This window comes from Nipponia nippon, unplaced genomic scaffold (assembly GCF_047370975.1).
Source record: "Nipponia nippon isolate SJK-2023a ecotype South Korea unplaced genomic scaffold, ASM4737097v1 scaffold_4, whole genome shotgun sequence".
Lineage (NCBI taxonomy): Eukaryota > Metazoa > Chordata > Aves > Pelecaniformes > Threskiornithidae > Nipponia > Nipponia nippon.
This window is the reverse complement of record NW_028262358.1, coordinates 1297792-1314423: the sequence shown is the minus strand read 5'-3', so window position 1 is coordinate 1314423 and position 16632 is coordinate 1297792. Positions and strand designations below refer to the sequence as shown.

The 16632-nt window shown below is 52.9% G+C and overlaps 2 protein-coding genes and 1 long non-coding RNA gene across 9 annotated transcripts in view; 2 read left to right on the top strand and 1 right to left on the bottom strand.

The window, feature by feature from the left end:
• The window catches only part of ZC3H6 (zinc finger CCCH-type containing 6), a 28670-nt gene extending 25457 nt beyond the window's left edge, over positions 1-3213 (top strand). For all 6 annotated transcript variants that reach the window (XM_087775300.1, XM_087775306.1, XM_087775301.1 and 3 more), the window contains one exon: positions 1403-3213. In XM_087775300.1, the coding sequence (XP_087631426.1) occupies positions 1403-2904 (1502 nt within the window). In that variant the 3' untranslated portion in view covers positions 2905-3213. The remainder of the gene's footprint in view (positions 1-1402) is intronic.
• A 2316-nt stretch (positions 3214-5529) lies between these two features.
• LOC148053055 (uncharacterized) lies at positions 5530-16383 on the top strand. The gene is made up of 4 exons (XR_015708322.1): positions 5530-5786; positions 9139-9277; positions 14386-14777; positions 15898-16383. It is a non-coding gene; the product is annotated as an uncharacterized LOC148053055 (long non-coding RNA).
• Positions 5803-15115, bottom strand: LOC148053056 (uncharacterized). Of its 2 annotated transcripts, XM_087775298.1 has the most exons (8): positions 14790-15115; positions 14285-14500; positions 13471-13654; positions 9919-13152; positions 9008-9178; positions 8514-8686; positions 8074-8191; positions 5803-7504 (listed from the first exon to the last, which is right to left on the bottom strand). In XM_087775298.1, the coding sequence occupies exons 2-8, from the start codon at positions 14488-14490 to the stop codon at positions 7247-7249; spliced, it is 4344 nt and encodes a 1447-aa protein (XP_087631424.1). In that variant the 5' UTR covers positions 14491-14500; positions 14790-15115; the 3' UTR covers positions 5803-7246. The 2 variants fall into 2 exon arrangements, with proteins under 2 accessions (XP_087631424.1, XP_087631425.1); XM_087775299.1 differs by lacking the exon at positions 14790-15115 and having other exon boundaries at positions 9008-9262; positions 14285-14507.
• Positions 16384-16632: the final 249 nt, after the last annotated feature.

Sequence of the window (16632 nt, the reverse complement as noted above, 5' to 3'; positions counted from 1 at the left end):
TTTTAGTATACGCTTAGTTGCTGTGTTCCAGTTCCAAGTAGAAAGATCTGTGGATAATTTTTGGATATAGTTTGTACTTTTAAAAGGTTCTGTTATTGATGACTCAATTACTTCTTAAAATCCCTGATTGAAACAGAAAGGTTATTATTTTTAACTGCCAGTACTGCAAGTGCATCTTAGATTCTGTTTATTCAGTTGTGCCTCTTGATCTTTTCTGCATATTCTATTTCTCTAGAGGAGTATTTTTTCCTCTCTGATGTGTGAAATGTGCAGTGTTTACTGTGAGTCTCTCTTCAGTGACCTGGCCAATGGAGAGCAGTAAGCCTGCAGGTCAGGTTCAGCCACACAGAGCAGGTTTGTCCCTTGGCCTGCTCCCTGCTGCAGCCTTCTCTGAGGCTGCTAGGTTATGTGACCAGCAATGCATCTTCTGGCTGGCCGAAAGGCCGTATCAAATGATTTTGAGGATATTGGCAATAGAATTCTGATCAAATGATGAGAGAGATCTGGAAATGCAGCCCTTCAGGCTACACGCAAAAACAGAGCGGTCTACTCTGAATGAAAGACTTCTCACCAGTGCTTTAGAGTGGCTGGTCCTCCTGTCTAGAGGGATTTCAGAAAGCACTGTAACGGAAAAATGTTCCTGTTAGCTGCCTCCTACAGCGTCTCACGCCCTGTTGTTGAGTATTTGTGTGGGACAAGCAGCGTTGAGGAAACGTGCATTGTTGTGCATTAGTTAGTGGTGATGGTGGTGGGTTTCGCCTGCGTTTCTCGTTTTGTTGAGCCAGCGTAGACCACTAGTCTCCTTCAGCGAGTAGGCAAGTTTAGGATGTGGACCTGAGCACACAGCTGTGTTGATAGGGCTTTCCAGTAAATTGCAGAAGATAGTTGAGTATTTATCCTTTAAATAGTCTTATTTCTTCCCTTCTTGAATCTTGACCTCTCCCCAAAACCTTGTGATTTGGATTGTAATAAGGCAGCAGATTTCACATTTGTAATTTATCTGTTTTTAAGACTACTGTAACGTGCCGTTTTACTTTTCTTTCTACCGTCCCACAATGAAGGTCGTTTTCATCAAGACTCAGATTTTAAACGTGGTTTTTTTATTAGCACTGGTAGAAATAATTGTTTGAAAGCAGGTTGTTTTCCCAGATTAATATTGACAGAGAGATACGTAGACAGAACGCAGCAGAGTTTGGGAGTATCTCGACTGGCTACAGCTTTTTGTTACATCAGTTCTTCATTTTTGTCATTTTAGGTTACAGTTGTTATAATACAGGGAGTGATGATTTAATATCAGGTCTTTTCAGTTTGATTTTACTGAGAGGCTGCCCTTTATATGAGTAAATGTGTTGTATTCCCTGGTGATCGTTTGCTTCAATAATCTTTTTTTTTTTTTTTTAAGATGACAATGTCAACTGGTATTCCAGTAGCGAAGAGGAAGAGGGGAGCAGCGTTAAATCAATACTAAAAACCTTAAAGAAACAAAGCGAGAATTTTAGGAATCGGCAACAACATTCCACAGAGCAGCACATGCTTGGTATTCCGACTGATCCGAGGCTGGCGAAAGAAAAAGGCGCAGGGCCTCAGGCTGCTGACCCGAGACTTCGGGCCTCTCCGAGGTCCAACCCCAGAAAGCCTTCGGAATCGGCGTCCTTGGACCCACGGCTCGTACGGGATCCCAGGATGCACAAGGTCAGCGAGGGCGGTCACGCCAGCTCGTCCCTCGGGGGAGCAAAGCTAGACTTACACCACGCACACGCTGGGGTTAAGGTCAAGCAAAAAGGGATGGATGATGATGAAGAGGACTCAGAAAGAGAGCTGAGGGAACGAGCTTTTCTGATTCCGTTGGAACCTTTGCCTGGCGTAACGTTAAGGGATCCTCGATCTCAGCTGAGGCAGTTCAGCCACATTAAAATGGATGTTACCCTGATGAAACCAAACTTTGCTAAGCATATTGTATGGGCACCCGAGGACTTGCTCCCGATACCTTTGCCTAAGCCTGACCCCGTCTCTTCAATTAATTTACCTCTTCCTCCACTCATTGCTGACCAGAGACTTAATAAACTGCGGAATCTGAAAAACGATCCCCATCCAAATGCAATGCCAGCTGACCCGCGACTAGCTGCAAAGGCAAAAAACAGCTTAACGGGCAGGAGCGGCTATTTGGATCCCTCTGCAGATTCGCATGCCAGCAGCTCGAGCAAATTAGGAGATCCTCGCTTACAAAAAAACGTCGATCCCAGACTCCACAGACTGTCGAGTGCAGATACGCATCACGGAGTCGCAAAGGATTCGCACCCTCCGAAGTTTGACCCCCGCCTCGCCAGATCCGCTGCTGGCTCATCGCAGCCCTCGGAAGCCGCGACTGCTAAACCCGACCCCGATGCTCTGCCTCCGTACGCGCCCAAATTGTCATCGAGTGGTGTTAGGCTGGGAACTCCAGGCTCGATACTGAGCGGTATTAGTTTGTACGATCCGAGAGATCACAGCTCCTCGTTGGACACAGCTCCAGCTAGTTCGGGAGAGAACGGAGAGAACCAGAAAAAAAGTATTTTGAAAAATTCTGGTAAAAATGAGCCCAGTCTCTCGGAAGATGCATCGCTGCAGAAGGCTGCCTCGAACGTGGAAAAAAATACTGAAGGCTCAGCAGAAGCTACTTCAGACAAAGCAAATAGCACCAGTAAATCTCAGGCTAAGCACTCCAGCGCTGCACCTGCGGTGCATAATCTTCCCATCCAAGCTTTATCAGGATTAATCAGACCGCAGTACAGCGACCCGAGGCAGGTTAGACAGCCTGGACAGGTAACTCAGACACAGGAGAGTGATCCGAATGGGGAATCAGATGATAAGTCGTTAAAAGATGTTTTCAAGACTTTCGATCCAACCGCTTCACCCTTTTGTTAGCAATTGATTTTAAGTCTTTTTACTGTTGTGAATATTGCAGTTCTCTGCTGTTTTGTAACTGGTTTACCTCTTTGCTTTATTTATTTTTAAATTATAATTATCAACACTTTTCAGCTGCTAATCTCAGAACCACATGCAGTTATACAGTATGCTCTAGTGTTTGCAAAGCTGTGGTATTTTCTATATAATACTTTTCCAATTTCAGGGAGACTAATAATTGACATGTAGAAAACCCCCCATGTATCGTGTTAGAGCTGATAAAAGCACTTTCATTGTAAATAAGTCATTAAGAAAGTCTGAAGACCTGTATATGTGTGAGCTGTCTCTTTCATAAACAACATTTAGATATGATTGCCACATTTGTATGATTGTATAGATACAAGCAATATTATGTACATTACTGTGAGAGACACTGTTTGACAAGGATTGTCTGACGCATCAAGCCAAACGACTAACTGATTTCAAACCTACGTAAATGATTTAAAAGGAAAACGTTGATCCTCCTTTTCAGATCGGTTGATGTAAGACATTGACAGTTTTTATTCATGCAGTCAATATTCTTAGTGTAAAAGAGACCTATATCGCATATTGAGGATTAAAAATGTCATATCTTTTAAAAGTATTTTATTCTATGCTGTATATAGAAGAAATTGTGAAGTACATAACTAGAAGAAAGTTACTGTTAAAAGTGGAGAATACCTAAGTTGTCTAATACAAAAAAGGTTTTTATTTAATTTTTTCACGCATACACAATTCTGATTAGTGCTATAAGTTACATTGTGGTGTTCATGTATTTCAATGTATTTTTGTATTCAGCTGCTTAATTTGTATTGCTTTTTTTGTATTGATGTAACTGCAGTACTTGTATTCATGGTGTCTTTATGACATTTTTAACAAAAAAATTAAAAAGGGTACAGTTAAAGTCTGGTAATGACTGTGATGTTGACACGTTGGCAGCTAGTTCAGCGTTGGGGAGGGAGCAGCGGGGGTGTCTGCAGGACGAAGGGGACTAAACCTGGTTTTTAGTACAGCCGCTTTACAGTCAGATGGTAGCGGGTGTTTAAACTAACCTTGTGCTGAATCCAGACGGAGTTAGCTCGCTGCGTGGTTCCACGATCAGACTGCCGAGTCGTCATTGTTCTCCTGCCACGGTTACCAGCGTCGCTGTGAGAAATGTCATGCATGTTCTTTAATTTCTGAAGGTGTTGCATGCCGAGAGCACAACTGTCCTCAAAGCCTCTCTTGTTTTGCCTTTTGGGTTGCTTTTTATATCGAGGAAATGTAGTCATACCTAGCTAGCTACATTTACAATAAAAATTTGCCGTCTGCTCAATTGCCATCTGGTTCCCGCCCACTTGGAATGTTTCTTTGCTTTAAGTCTCTGCCTCGCTGGACCTTTTCCTCTTGGTTTTTGTTTGTTGGCCCAAGTAATGGCTCGCAACTGGGACAGTGTAGCGTTGGTCACAAATTCTGTGGGTTTGGTTTCTCGTGCCTGTCAGACAAACGGGCAGGAATTACAAGCGTCTCGCGGTGGTGAGCGGAGCTTGGATGAACGGAGGGAAGCTGCCGATTTCGATGCGTGTGCAGCACGGCAAAGGAGACATCGCTGAAGGCAATAACGGTTTCAATCTGCTTTCCTGATTTCCCAGAGTATAAATTGTATTAATTTTATGATATTTGGAATTGAAAATAATTTCAAAATAATTGAAAACTAGATAACACGTGAAACTTCGTTGTTATTTTGGAGTAATCTATTAGTCCTACGTAATTACTGCTTATTGCTACTTCATCTGATGACGAGTTTGGCTGTTCAAGAATTTCATGAAAAAACGAAGCCAGCAGAACTGGACAGCAGGGAGAAATAGAAATAGTTTGGAAATAGCGCGTGGGTTGATGGGAAAACAAAGAGAAAAAGTTGCGGTATTGAAGCCAAACGCGTGGTTTCACGTTTAGGCGTGGAAAGCACTCGTAGGATGCGCAGCTCTAACCTGAAGTTACGACTTGCAGGGTGGTGATGACGGCATCGCTGAACTGGATTCTCTGTGGTTTTTTTGAAAGTACTGGAAAAAATAAGAGTCAAAGGCAAAGCTTTGGTACCAAGAGCAAAATGACGTGCCTTACAATCGAGAGAACTGAAGGATCTCGGGTGGTTTGCCATCGGTCCGGTTACGGACCCGTTTTGGAGTCGCAGATCAAAACGCGGTGTGTTCTGGTAGGGGAGGCAGAGTGCTGGCTTCCGACCTTGGAGATCCATTGCTGTCTCAGGATCTTTAATACAATACAAGTCTGTCTTTTGGAAAAGAAGGGGTACAAAGTAAGGAGGAAATGTAATTTGGAAGGGGCCAGCTAGTCCTTGCAGCCTGTTGTCTCCGTGTGTAACTGTCTCCTTCCTTCCTTCTTCCCAGGTCCAGCCAGCAGGTCCCCGTGGGCCTCCCCAGCTGCGGCGCCAGGGTCTGGGGGCTGCTGCTCTGCTCCTCCAGCCGCCTCCGCTTGCTGCTTTATTCCTTGCGGGTTTCTTCCCCGAGTCTACGCTTGCTCCGGCATGCCTGCTGCTACCGCGCTCTTTCGAAATGTGGAGGAGGTTCATTGCTACAGCGCAAGTACTAAACCATCCGGTACGGGGAAGGCGCTGGGGGCGCCGGAGGGGGCGGGTGGGGGACAGTCCTGCCGCACCGAGGCGGGCTGGAAGGGGCTGCAGCCACCGAGTGAGTCGAGTCTGATCTGTGCGGATTGATTGTGTCTTTCGCAGGGGAGGCTCGTTTCCGTCTCTTCCGAGCAGCAGCGTTGCCCTCCGACGCTTGGAACACGTGGCCCTGAGTCTGTGAAGCACGGCGCGGCTGGTATCATTGGTCCCGGATGCTCTGGAAGCCTGTAGCTGTGAGGTGAGCGATCGTCAGCATTGAATGTTTTACTCTGGGTAAAAGAGAGTCCTGGGGCGGAGAGGGATTTTGGGAGAAAAGTCTCATTTTTCTGCAGGATCTGCTGAGTCAGGGGCCGCAGGCGAGACAAAATGCTCCCCGCTGCTGCCAGCCCTGGAGATGTGAAAGAGTAAAACGTTTGATCTTGTCTGCCCTCTGGGCTTCAGAAAGACCGAGCATTGCTAGGTCACCCCCTGGGGTTTGCCGCCCCATGATAAAAACGCTCGTAGGCAGCCTGCTTTCATATTTTTATACCACGACTCTAACATGAATCCTTCATGTTGCAAAGTAAATCAATTTATTCTTGCGAAGTAGAGAATACTTAATTACCCTCCTGTTTTGCATTTCAAAAGTCAGCGATCCTATCCCTTCGTCTTCCTTCTCATTCAGTTCTTCTTTCCTCCAGCTTTTGTAGCGCACGTTACCCTCTGAACTGTATTTTGCATGTGAGCTCCCCCCAGTGCACTGGCTCTCCTGCAGGATTATGTATCTCTGGCTGCCCTTCCTGTGCAATATCTAGGATTGCTACCCCTAGCAGAAAAGGCGGTGGTTGCTAAAAAGGCGGTGGTTGCAAAAAAGTTTGATAGTGTGCTAAAGATCAGGGCCTGAGGAAACCCTCCCAGCTCTGAGGCTTGCTTGTGCAGCAGATGAGCAATTCCATCGTTCACAGAACGCCCCGATCCTTCCCTCCAGCCGGATTTGCTGGTGCTGCTACAAGGCGTTCCTCCATCCTTCTGTTCACATCTTGGGCGCTGAAGAGCACAGAACTGGCAGTTATTGAAAGCAGTATAATGAAGGTACCTCATCAAAGGCTAGCTGCCCTATATCAGTGTTTGCCAAATTAAAAAAAAAAAAAGCCTGACTGACTACATAAGAGCCAGAGCTGGCTCACAGCTGGACGGGGGCATGCAGTATATGAATACAAAGAATTCCATTGCCACGTGGCCCCACTTGGTGGCCACTGATTCAAGAGTAATGGTTTCAGAGTGACTCCCATGCCGGATAACAAAGATCAGTGAATGATATTTTACTGAACAGGAAACCTTCTGTTTTCCCTTTGCCTGGGTCTTAAAGCGCTTCCCCAACTCCTGTGCCCTCTGTGGCTCGGTATCACATCTTATTACTCAACTTCAAGCGCCATCTGGACAAGAGGCCCCTTAGGAAAGACACTAGCATGTGGCATCAGTTTATTCTTCTCTTTGTTCAGTCGCCAAAAGGAAGCAGTGTCTCTGCAGGGTGGAATTTGCCACCGGAGGAGCGGCCAGCGCACAAAAGCCTTTTCAGGCCTTTGCGCTCTCAGTCCTCCTGCACGAGCAGCTCTAGCAGAAGAGAGGCGAGCCAGGAGGAGAGCAGCGCTGGCCGCATTCTTGCTGACCAGGCCGGCTAGCAATGCAGTTCCCCTCCAGCAGAAGTCCCTTCCTGTTTTACAGGTGGCTGTCCGTAATTATATGTCCTTTAACAGGTTTTGGATGCCTGGGGGTGTTCTTGGTCTGAGGTGATTGTTCTTGCACCATAGCCGTTAGGGTGGGCTCAGCCCTTCCCTGAGTCTTGCGGAGGCCTAATTCATCCCTCTCTGAGTTTAAAGACTCCTTGGCTCTATGCCACAACAGGTTTTTTCTCCACTGCATGCAGAAAGCAGCTATTTCTTCTTCCTCAGAGTCAGGCAGGGGCTGTCGCAAACCCTATTAGACAAAATATTTGCATGCTTTAATATGTTGTTGAACGTGAACTCGTTTAAAATATCTTAAATGATATAAAAGTCTGAATGTATCAATGTGTGTGTGTGTGACCGATGTGGCACCTCTACCTGTTAATGCTGAAAAAATGCTTAAAAGTGCTTAAAAACCTGCTTAGAGAGAGACAAAAGGAATACAGTGTGGTTAGTTTATTGATAAGCAGGGAAGTTTCCAAAGGGAAAAAGCCAGGTCATAAAGGACTTTGTAGTCCAGGCAATCAAGATAAAAGAATGGCTACTTGCTTCGGGCTGACATCAGCAAAGTAAAAAATGGGACAGATGCAGTATGTTTTTAACAATATGGGCTTTGGAAATGAGACCGAAAGGCATAAAATAAAAACATCACGCTAAGAATGTTTACCCCCAGCTGGAGTTGCCAGAGGTCCCACGGGAGCCGGCTCCCACCTCCCATAACCAGGCTTGGCTGCAGGAGCTGCCCACAGTGTGGACTCCACCTTGCAGAACCTATTGGATGCCATCGGTGTTAACTTACTTTGATACAGGGTGTTAACTTACTTTGATACAGGCTGCCTCGGCTGCCTTCAGAACGTGCAACACCGCTTGGATTAGGTTCTGTGCGTTGCTCACGAGCAGCTCGGAAGAGGACTTGCTCTCTGCAGTGACCGCTTTGACCCTTAAAAGAGATTTTAAAGGATTTTACTGGAAGAACGTCAGACCAGTGTGCCACCCCTCTGTGGCCAGAACTCTCTCAGTTACTCCCAAACCAGAAGATTGTCCCCTGCGCTCTCAGAGCAGGTATCCACAGAGGCAGGCAAGCCAGGGGAGGACAGGGCTGTTGACAGCAACAGGAGAGGAGAGGGAGCCCGCCGAATTGTAACTGAACTCTAAGGGCTACGCCCAGACCCAGCAAAGACCTCTGGAGACCACCGCGCACATCTCTTTGAGGAGGGGGCCACCAGCCTTGGGAGAGATTGTCCTTGACGCCGGCAACTCACCTGGCCACGATGCCGAGCTGGCTGCTGATGGTGTGGGTCTGCTCTGTGGCACACAGCAGCTCTGCGCGGCATCTCTTGTCCAGGCAGTGCTCTGCAACGATCCGGCCGAATTTAACAAACGCCTGCCCGTCGGAAGCGATTTGCCTCGCGCAGGCGACAAGCTGGTCCTTGCTCTAAAACAAAATAGAAATAAACGTGTTTGGGGAGAGAAGGAGAAAAGACGACACTTTTCCCGCAAGATGGGAGCGGGAAGCCTAGATACTTTCTGAAGCAAGGAAAGGGCTGGAGACCAGCTTCACATCTCATCAGGAGGAAGTAATTTCCAGTGCTTTGGACAAAGGCAGCTGGTGCCACTCTTACAAGAGCGGGGTAATGGGGGGGGTTCAGCAGGCGCTGGGCAGCCCTGACGCTGGCTTTGGCTTTTTTTCTCTTGAGGAAAAAAATTCTTTATGCCTATTAAAGTGCTGGGGTGGAGGGGGCGAAACACTCCGTACCATGATGGGGCCCTTCTTCCTCAGGAACTGAGTCATGTCAAGCATCCTTGTTGCCATGTCCTTGGTGACCTGGGACATCTTGCTGGGGCCACCCTGCCACGTGTCATTGTCTTCTCTCTCGTGCTTCGCAGGGCTGCTGGCAAGGGAGATGCTGGGAGGACCGTTCGGGTGCTGTCGAGACAACAACCGAATAGATTTGAAGCCTGGAGCATGCAGACGCACCACCGATGCCGAGAAGTCTCTGCCTGCGTGTTTCTGAAGCAGTTTTTGGTGAGTAAAGGCGACAGGAGAGCTGCCCACCACCGCAGTGGGTCTGCTCTGCCTTCCCAGCCAGCCCCTCTCGCCCCTGCCTTCACCCGCAGCGGGACTGTCAAATCCAAATGCCCCGTGCTGTTGTCTCCTGGAGCTATCTCCAAATGGGTGCTAGCTGTCGTGTGAGCTGACAGCGCCCGCGGTTGAGAAGTAGGATTAAGTGCTGTAAACCACTCTGCGGAGTGATCTGGATCGTGTTGCTGAAGCCTTTGCCAGCTCCTGACAACCGACAGCGGTTGTTGTGGGAGTGGCGTCGCTGGTAGTCCCAAAGGGCGGTTGTGGGGAGGTGAGGAGCTGAGCAGAGATGGTGTTTCAGGGGAGGGAGAGCAGTACAGCCCTCTGCTCCTCAGAAACAGCATTTCGGAGACTGGTTTGTTTATGCAAGAGTGTCCGTCAGATCAGATATCCAGAACTCAGCTGAACAGGGCAGCCAGCGACCTGATCTAACTTTGAAGGTGGCCAGGGGTGGGACTATTGACCTCCAGAGGTCCCTGCCAGCGTCATTTATCTTAGTGCTCCATGGTGTGGGTACCAGGACTGACTGACAGCCCTGACCATCACCCCGCAGCCAGCGTTGATGGGGAAAAAGGCTACTGTACCGTTTCACCTGCCTCCCTGGCAGCGCCGCTTGCTCGGCCGCTCCCGCCTGGGCAAGTGTCTGCTGACTTGGTGTGGCTCAGAGCATCAAGCTCTCGGGCTGGGAAGAGCTTGGCTGTGCTGTTGCGTTGTCTCGGAGCGCACCGGTTCCCCGCGTTCTGCAAGCGTTGTCTGATGAGCCGCAGGACGTGTCCGCTGATGCCCTGGACGGCGCGAAGCTGCGTGAGGAGGTAGTGCGCGTTTGCTGACCAGTACCAGACAATGCTGTCCAGGCGGAGATGCCCTTTGTCCTGGCGGCTCTGGAAGAGCTGGTCGGCGCTGCCCACAGCGTCAGACGTGAGGACCAGGAGGTGGTCTGCGACGGAGAGCAGGTTCGCCTGCGACTGCAGTTGAGCGCTGGCCTCCAGAACCTCTCGGAGGGTGGTTTTGACCCACTGAACATTAGCCATTAGCCGACTTGCCTTCTCTTCAAAGGCCTGTTTGCTCCTCTCCCTCTCCTCTTGAGAGAGGGGGGACAGGGCTGGTCCAACAACGTCTCGGATGACCTGCAGGTGCTCGGTATTGACCTTCTCCAGGTGGAGCAATAGTGCCTTGGCCCTGAGGGCCACGTCTCTCTGCAGGAGCTCAAAGCGAGTGTACAAGCTGGCGGTAGACAGTGGGGAGACCGAGAGGGTATTGGAGGCATCCAGCAGTGCTTCCATTAGCACCTTTATCTCCTCCCTGAGCGCTAGGATTTCACCGCGACCATGGTCTTCAGGGCAGGACAGGTAAGAGAGCCGGGCGGCCTCCTGCAGCCTCAGGGAGTTCTCGGACACAGCAGCCAAGACGCTTTGCGAGCAAAGCTTGTTCTTCACGGCGCTCCCCAGCTCCCGCAGGAACAGGACATCCCTGCCTATGAACCGATCCACAGCGCCCAGCAGGACGTGCATGCTGACGGCCCACTGGACGCAATGCAGCTCCAGGCTGGCCTTTCCCACCCTGCAGGAGCCCTCCAAGGACGCTGCTTTCTCAAGTAACGCTTTGGTGTTCATCTGAGCACGTGAAAACTTGGCTTGGACCTGTAGAAAGCTCTCCCAGACGTCGGGGCAAATGGGATTTCCCTTACTGCAGGCTGCGCTTGCAATGTCTCCTGCTAACTGAACTGCTCCTGCTAAACCCGTCATGGTCTCATCCAACGCCTGTTTGCCTCTCGGAAAGTCAGCAGACAAGATGAAGCCAAATACTTGCTGAGACAGATGATACCAAGAGCCTGCCACGGCCGCCAGGCACTCTTTGGTCTCACAGATCCTTTCTGAGAGCGCGAGTGCCATTTGGAGAAGTCTGCTTGGACGACGAAGCTGCCTTGGGGCTGTTTCCCTGGCCAGGCTAATAACACGTGGTGTCAGTAACACAATCTTCTGGTACTGCCCCAGCGTCTCCATCTGGGGAGATTCGGCAACGGGCAGCGCTTCCTTCGCTGCATCGATACAGCCGTTGGAGAGCTCAAGCAAGGCGGAGCAAGCAGCGTTGACGGCCGCCGTATCGTGGGCTCCCGTCGCTGCGAGGAGAGACGTAATGACAGGGTGCGTATCTGCTTTCCTTGCAACAACATCTGGGTGTAAGTTACCTCCTCGTGGAGACGGACGACTTAAGACCTCATCAGTAACGGTTTTTGGCCCGGTGTGCGACAGGCTGAGTTCAAGCGCCTTTGCAACATTGGCGCTTCGCACTTGTGCCCGGAGAGGGCTGAGGATATCGGGGTGGTTGGACCCATCCAGCCCGTCTTGGACACGACGAGCAGCATCCATCAGGCAGCTCGCTGCCTTTGAAAAGGCATCCCTAGTTTGGAGGCAGGAGAGTCTCTCTGGAGAAAGGATTGTGACCGCTTTTAGCTCAAGGACGGAGTTGGCCAGTTGCTCCACCCAAACCAGCAAGCCGTTCCTGAAAATGGGGTCCGTGGCTCTGTCCACGTACCTGGTGGTAGCTTCAACCACCCACCGAGCCCAGCGGGTGAGGTGAGCTGCGTGCCAAGAGAGCCTTTCCGGGTCCTGACTTTCCAGGGCCTTTTCACACCATTCCCTGTGCTTGGCCATTTCCTGGACGGACAGCTTAAGGAATTCACGCCTGCTGACCGTCTCCTCAAAACACCGCAAGAGGCTTTCTGTCGTCCCAGCCCACGCGTGGTACGAGGACTGCAGTTGCTCAGCAGCGCTCGTCTGGGCTGTGCCACTGCTCATTTCTGTCAGCAGCGGAGGGAGACTGGCAAGGAGTCTCTTCAAATAGTCTACCTGCTCTCCGATTTCTCTCGCCGTTTGGGTTTTGGTGCACCTGGCCAGAACAAAGTCTGCCACTCTGAGCATCTGCTGGGCGTGTGTGAAAAAGGTGGCAGTGAGGGGCTGAAGCTTCTTTAAAAATCCTCCTTGTCCTGCTGGAAAACACCCTGTAGCAGCAAGGCTAAGGGCATCTTCAACTAACCGCCTCAGGGGCTCCTTACCCTCCAAGAAGGTGTCGAGGATTTGGCACAGCGTAGCTGTGAGCACTGCCTGGTCAAGAGTCTCTGCCTCCTCTCTCATGGCATGGCATTCCTTCTCCAGGCTGCTTTCTCCCCAGCTCTGCCCCGGCCGTCCCTCCTGCTGGCTTACGTGGCTGCAGATGCTCTTCCGCAGCCGTAGCAGAACCCAGCAATGTTTTACCAGGTCCAGCTTCAGATCTGGCCTGGACGAGTCTGCTAGCAGCATGCAGTAGAAAATGACCGCTTCCACGTGAGCGCTGAATTCGCTGTCGGAGAGGTGCGCCGGGTCTGGGCGAGAGAGGAGAGCCAGCAGCCTGCTCATGTGCTGGGAGAAGGTCCCGTTTCTGTCCTGTGGCTCCTTGCTGCTCGTGTTGTCGACAAGCAGGGAAGTGAGCTCTTTGATGGTCCTCTCCGTCAGCTGGAAAGCGTAGTCTTTGGAGAGGTCGACTTGCCGATCCCAGGAGCGTTTGAGATCACTGTGCTTGGCTGCATGGAGCAAAGGAATGCAATTCTGAAGGAGTTGCAAAGTTTGGCCCAAGCTCTTCTGTCGAGGGCAATCTCCCAGTTCCTCGAGGCGCTGTGCTGTCAGATTGCTCAGCAGAAGCAAGGCCTCGGAAAAGGCCCGGAAAGCAGCCAGCAGTCCTGGCACGTCCCCTGCATCCCGCAGCACGCTCAGGCGTTCCAAAAGCCAGCTGGCAGCCTGACTTATCCTCCTCGCCCCAGCAGCATCTTCGATCTGAAGGATCTAACCAGAAAAAAATGGAAGAAAAACTGGTCAGTGTGGCTAAGGTTCAAAACTCCTTGTTCACTCTTCCATCCCTCGTGCAGCCGAGATGACGCCCCAGCCCCTGCAGGGAAGAGAAGAGGTGCGTTTTGCTCAGCGGACTCGCCCCGGTGAGCACGTGGTGAAGAAACAACCGTTCAGTTAGAGCTTCCCCCAAGCCCCAGCCCCTGCCCTGGTGGAGGGCAGCTCTTGTCCCTCCTACAGCTGCGCCCTTACCCACTGCTGCGTCCCAGCCCGACCTCCCCTGCTCGCTCCGCTGCTCTCCCCCTCCGCCGTTACCTTCACTGTCTCGGTTAAGACCCCCTTTGCCGACGCAGCCAGCTCCTCCCTGTGGCTGGGGCTCTCCGGCTGGACCTGGAGCTTGCAGGCTGCCAGCAGCACGCACCTCCCTGCCCGGACGAGGGACTCTGCCGCGGGACGCGTCTCCTCCTTGAACACCTCGTCGCTGGACTCCGCAGCCAACCTGGAAGCCAACAGAAGCCGCTGGGCTCAGCTCCTCGCCGTCCCGTGAGTACCGGCCTCGGCAGGTAGCAGCGAGGATGCCGCGCCGGCCTCGGGCTGTATCACAACAATGAGCCGTGCCAGACCTTAACTGGGCTTGAGTTGATTTGAGCTGTAGTTGCAAACTGTTTCACAACCTTTTGCAGTGGCTGCGATTCACTTTAAGATAGGGTGTCTGCTATCTAGCAGGCCCCAGCTGTAATGGCAAAATAACCCAGTGGCCAGTGCCTAATCTGTGGGTTTGGGCTCCCGTTTACTGAAGCATTCAGTCAATCCACTAAAGCATTCGGTCAATTACCCGATTATTATTTTAAGATGCGTTCAGCTTAAACGTTGCTTGTTGAGGTTTTGCTTACTTTGCCACATCCCTTCCAAGCACGTATCCCTGCTTTGTCCCAGCTCTCCTTTTCCCTGATCCTGCTCCCCCCCCCTCACGTTCCCCATCCCTTCCTCCTCACGTTCCCACCTCTCCGGCAGGGTGCGGGCAGGGAGCACCAGGCAGGAGAGGCAGGCTCCCTGCCAGTTTCTTTGCCGTCCCTTCCTCCTCCTTCCCAGCTCCCAAATCTGCCCGGGAGACACCCAGCAAACTTACCTTCTTGCAACGGAAGCGAGTTCTTCTGTGGCTTTGGCTAATTTTTCTGCCTTCTCCCCTAAATTGGGAAAGGCCTGACAAATCCCATCTTCCCATTCCAGGGCGAGGATTAAATGGCAGAGCTGCGCAGCCATGGGGCAGAGGACCCTTTGAATAGCTTTGTTTTCTGTTACGAGCCCGAGGTCGGAGAGAGAAAAAGGCTCCATTGCGTCCTGCCTGGAAAAGGGAAACAAAACCTGGGATTATTTGGGATCTGTAACCGTTACCAGTTTCACTAGCGACCTCGGATTTGGATGGCAGCTTCTGGCTTTGGAAATGCGACCGGGTTTGGTTTCTCTCAGCCCTGCGACGAGGTCGGCAGCCTGCATTTCGCCCTTCGGACCCCCGGCTCTGCAGGCTGGCTCTGCTCAGCGTCGGGGCTCCGGGACGCCCCGGACCCATCCCACCATCCCGAGTTTCCATCCGCGCAGCTCCCGTCCGGACGTGAGCCCAGGTATTTCCTTACGAGTGTTGGGGACGGGGTCGCGGGCTGTTCCCGGCAGCGAGACCCCGTGATGGTGACGGTGATGTGACCTTCCAGCAACCGGCTGTCGGCGGAGGGATGCGGGGGTGCCCACGCCACAGCAGCTCCTGGGCAGGGATGCGAGCCCACGGGGGGGTGCGGGGGGATTAATTACACCTTGATGACCTTAGCCCGGGACAGGGTGACAGGCCGAGGCGGAAGGCACGCCCCGGGGGGGCTGGCGGCCGGCACCCCCGCCGGCCTCTCTCCTGCTCCCCCCGGCTCTTGCGAGGCCAGGGATGTGTCCGGGGTCCTGGGGGCTGCCTCGGGCCTGGCGGTGCCCCCCGGGGCTGCTGGGGGTCCGGAGGGCCCGGGGCTGGCGGGACGGGGGGGGCCCCGCCGCCGGGATGCGCCAGCGTCGCCATGGAGACGCCGGCGGCGCAGGGCGGTGACGCCATCGCGGGGCGCCCGGCCGCGGGGCACGCCGGGAGCTGTAGTCCGGCCTGGGGGGGGGGGCGGGAGGGCCGGGCCGCCGCCTCCGCCCGCCCTCAGCGGCGGCCTCGGGCCTCAACGCCCCGGCCCCGGGCCGCTAATCGGGCTAACCGAGGGGCCGGCGGTCGGCACGGCTGAGTCCTGGCTCTTCCAGCCCCTTAATGCCGCCTCCCGCCGCCATCCCGCCGCGCTTCCTAGGGGCTGAGGGGGCTGCGTGCGGGGAGGCAGCGCCGTTGCCCTCAAACCCGAGGGAATAAGCGGGGGCGAGCGGGGAGGACCCTCCCCGAGGGGTCCCTCCTCACGCCCGAGAGCCGGGCTCCCGCTCGGGCCTTCGCCGAGGAGCGTCCCGCGTCGGGCCTCGGCCGCTCGGCCTTGGGTCAAGGAGCGAGGCTGGTGCGGCTTGGCAGGGCGTGAAAGAAAAACGAGCGAGCGATTGCTGCCGTCTCCCTTTCTCCTGCCCGTCCCGCCTGCGCGACGGCTGTAAGCCCTGCGCTGACCTGCGTACGGGAGGGACTCGCCTGCGCGCTCAGATAATCGGGGGGTAGGACGCAAATCCAAGCCAGAGCGAAAACGGGCGCGTTTTCTGCCTCTTCTGACTTTTTCTGCATCCTTAATGCAGCTTATCCACCAGAAACGACGACCCTTCTCCCAGGAGCCTGAGCTTCACCTCCACCTCCTGCGTTAAAGTTGAAGTAATTCCGTATAAACTCGGAGAGTAAAGCAAGCAAAAGCAGAATCAGAGCTGGAAAAAAACCCCAAACCAGCCCCTTCAGGTTGGGATAAATTCACTTTTTCTTCTTTGCGGCGCGCTCTGTGCGTGCAGCTGGCGTGGGCGCGGGCGAGGAGCGATAGGGATCGATCCCGACTACGATCTGCCCGTCAGCGCTGCGTGCCGGTCACGGATGGCTGTCCCGTAACGTGCGGGAGCTGGATCCTGCTCCGATTTCTCCACATCTTAAGCACTCCCATCCCCGTGGCGGCTGATTTCCCACCGGAGCCATACATTTTCAGGAAGGTCACGAACAAATCTACCTTTAGAAGGTGCGTTTGTCACTCTGAGGGTTACGGGTGCCGCTGGGGCGGCGCAGCTGCACAAGCTTCACCCCCTTGCACAGTCGTCCCTTGTTGTGAAGGTGCAAAAGCCGATTGACTCCAGCTGCGCGCGCAGGTGTCGGCATGCTTTCTTTGAAAGAAGCTGCAAAAGAGTCCGGGGAGTTTCTGGGCCTTTGCGCCGCCTGACCGCAGCGCGCGGAACGCGGATCGCAAGTCGACGGTGCTGCTGCTTCCAGAACGCCGTAGGGAAAACCTCGCCAACCTTGCGCCTCTGGAAAACCGAAACAAGCGAAAACCCCGC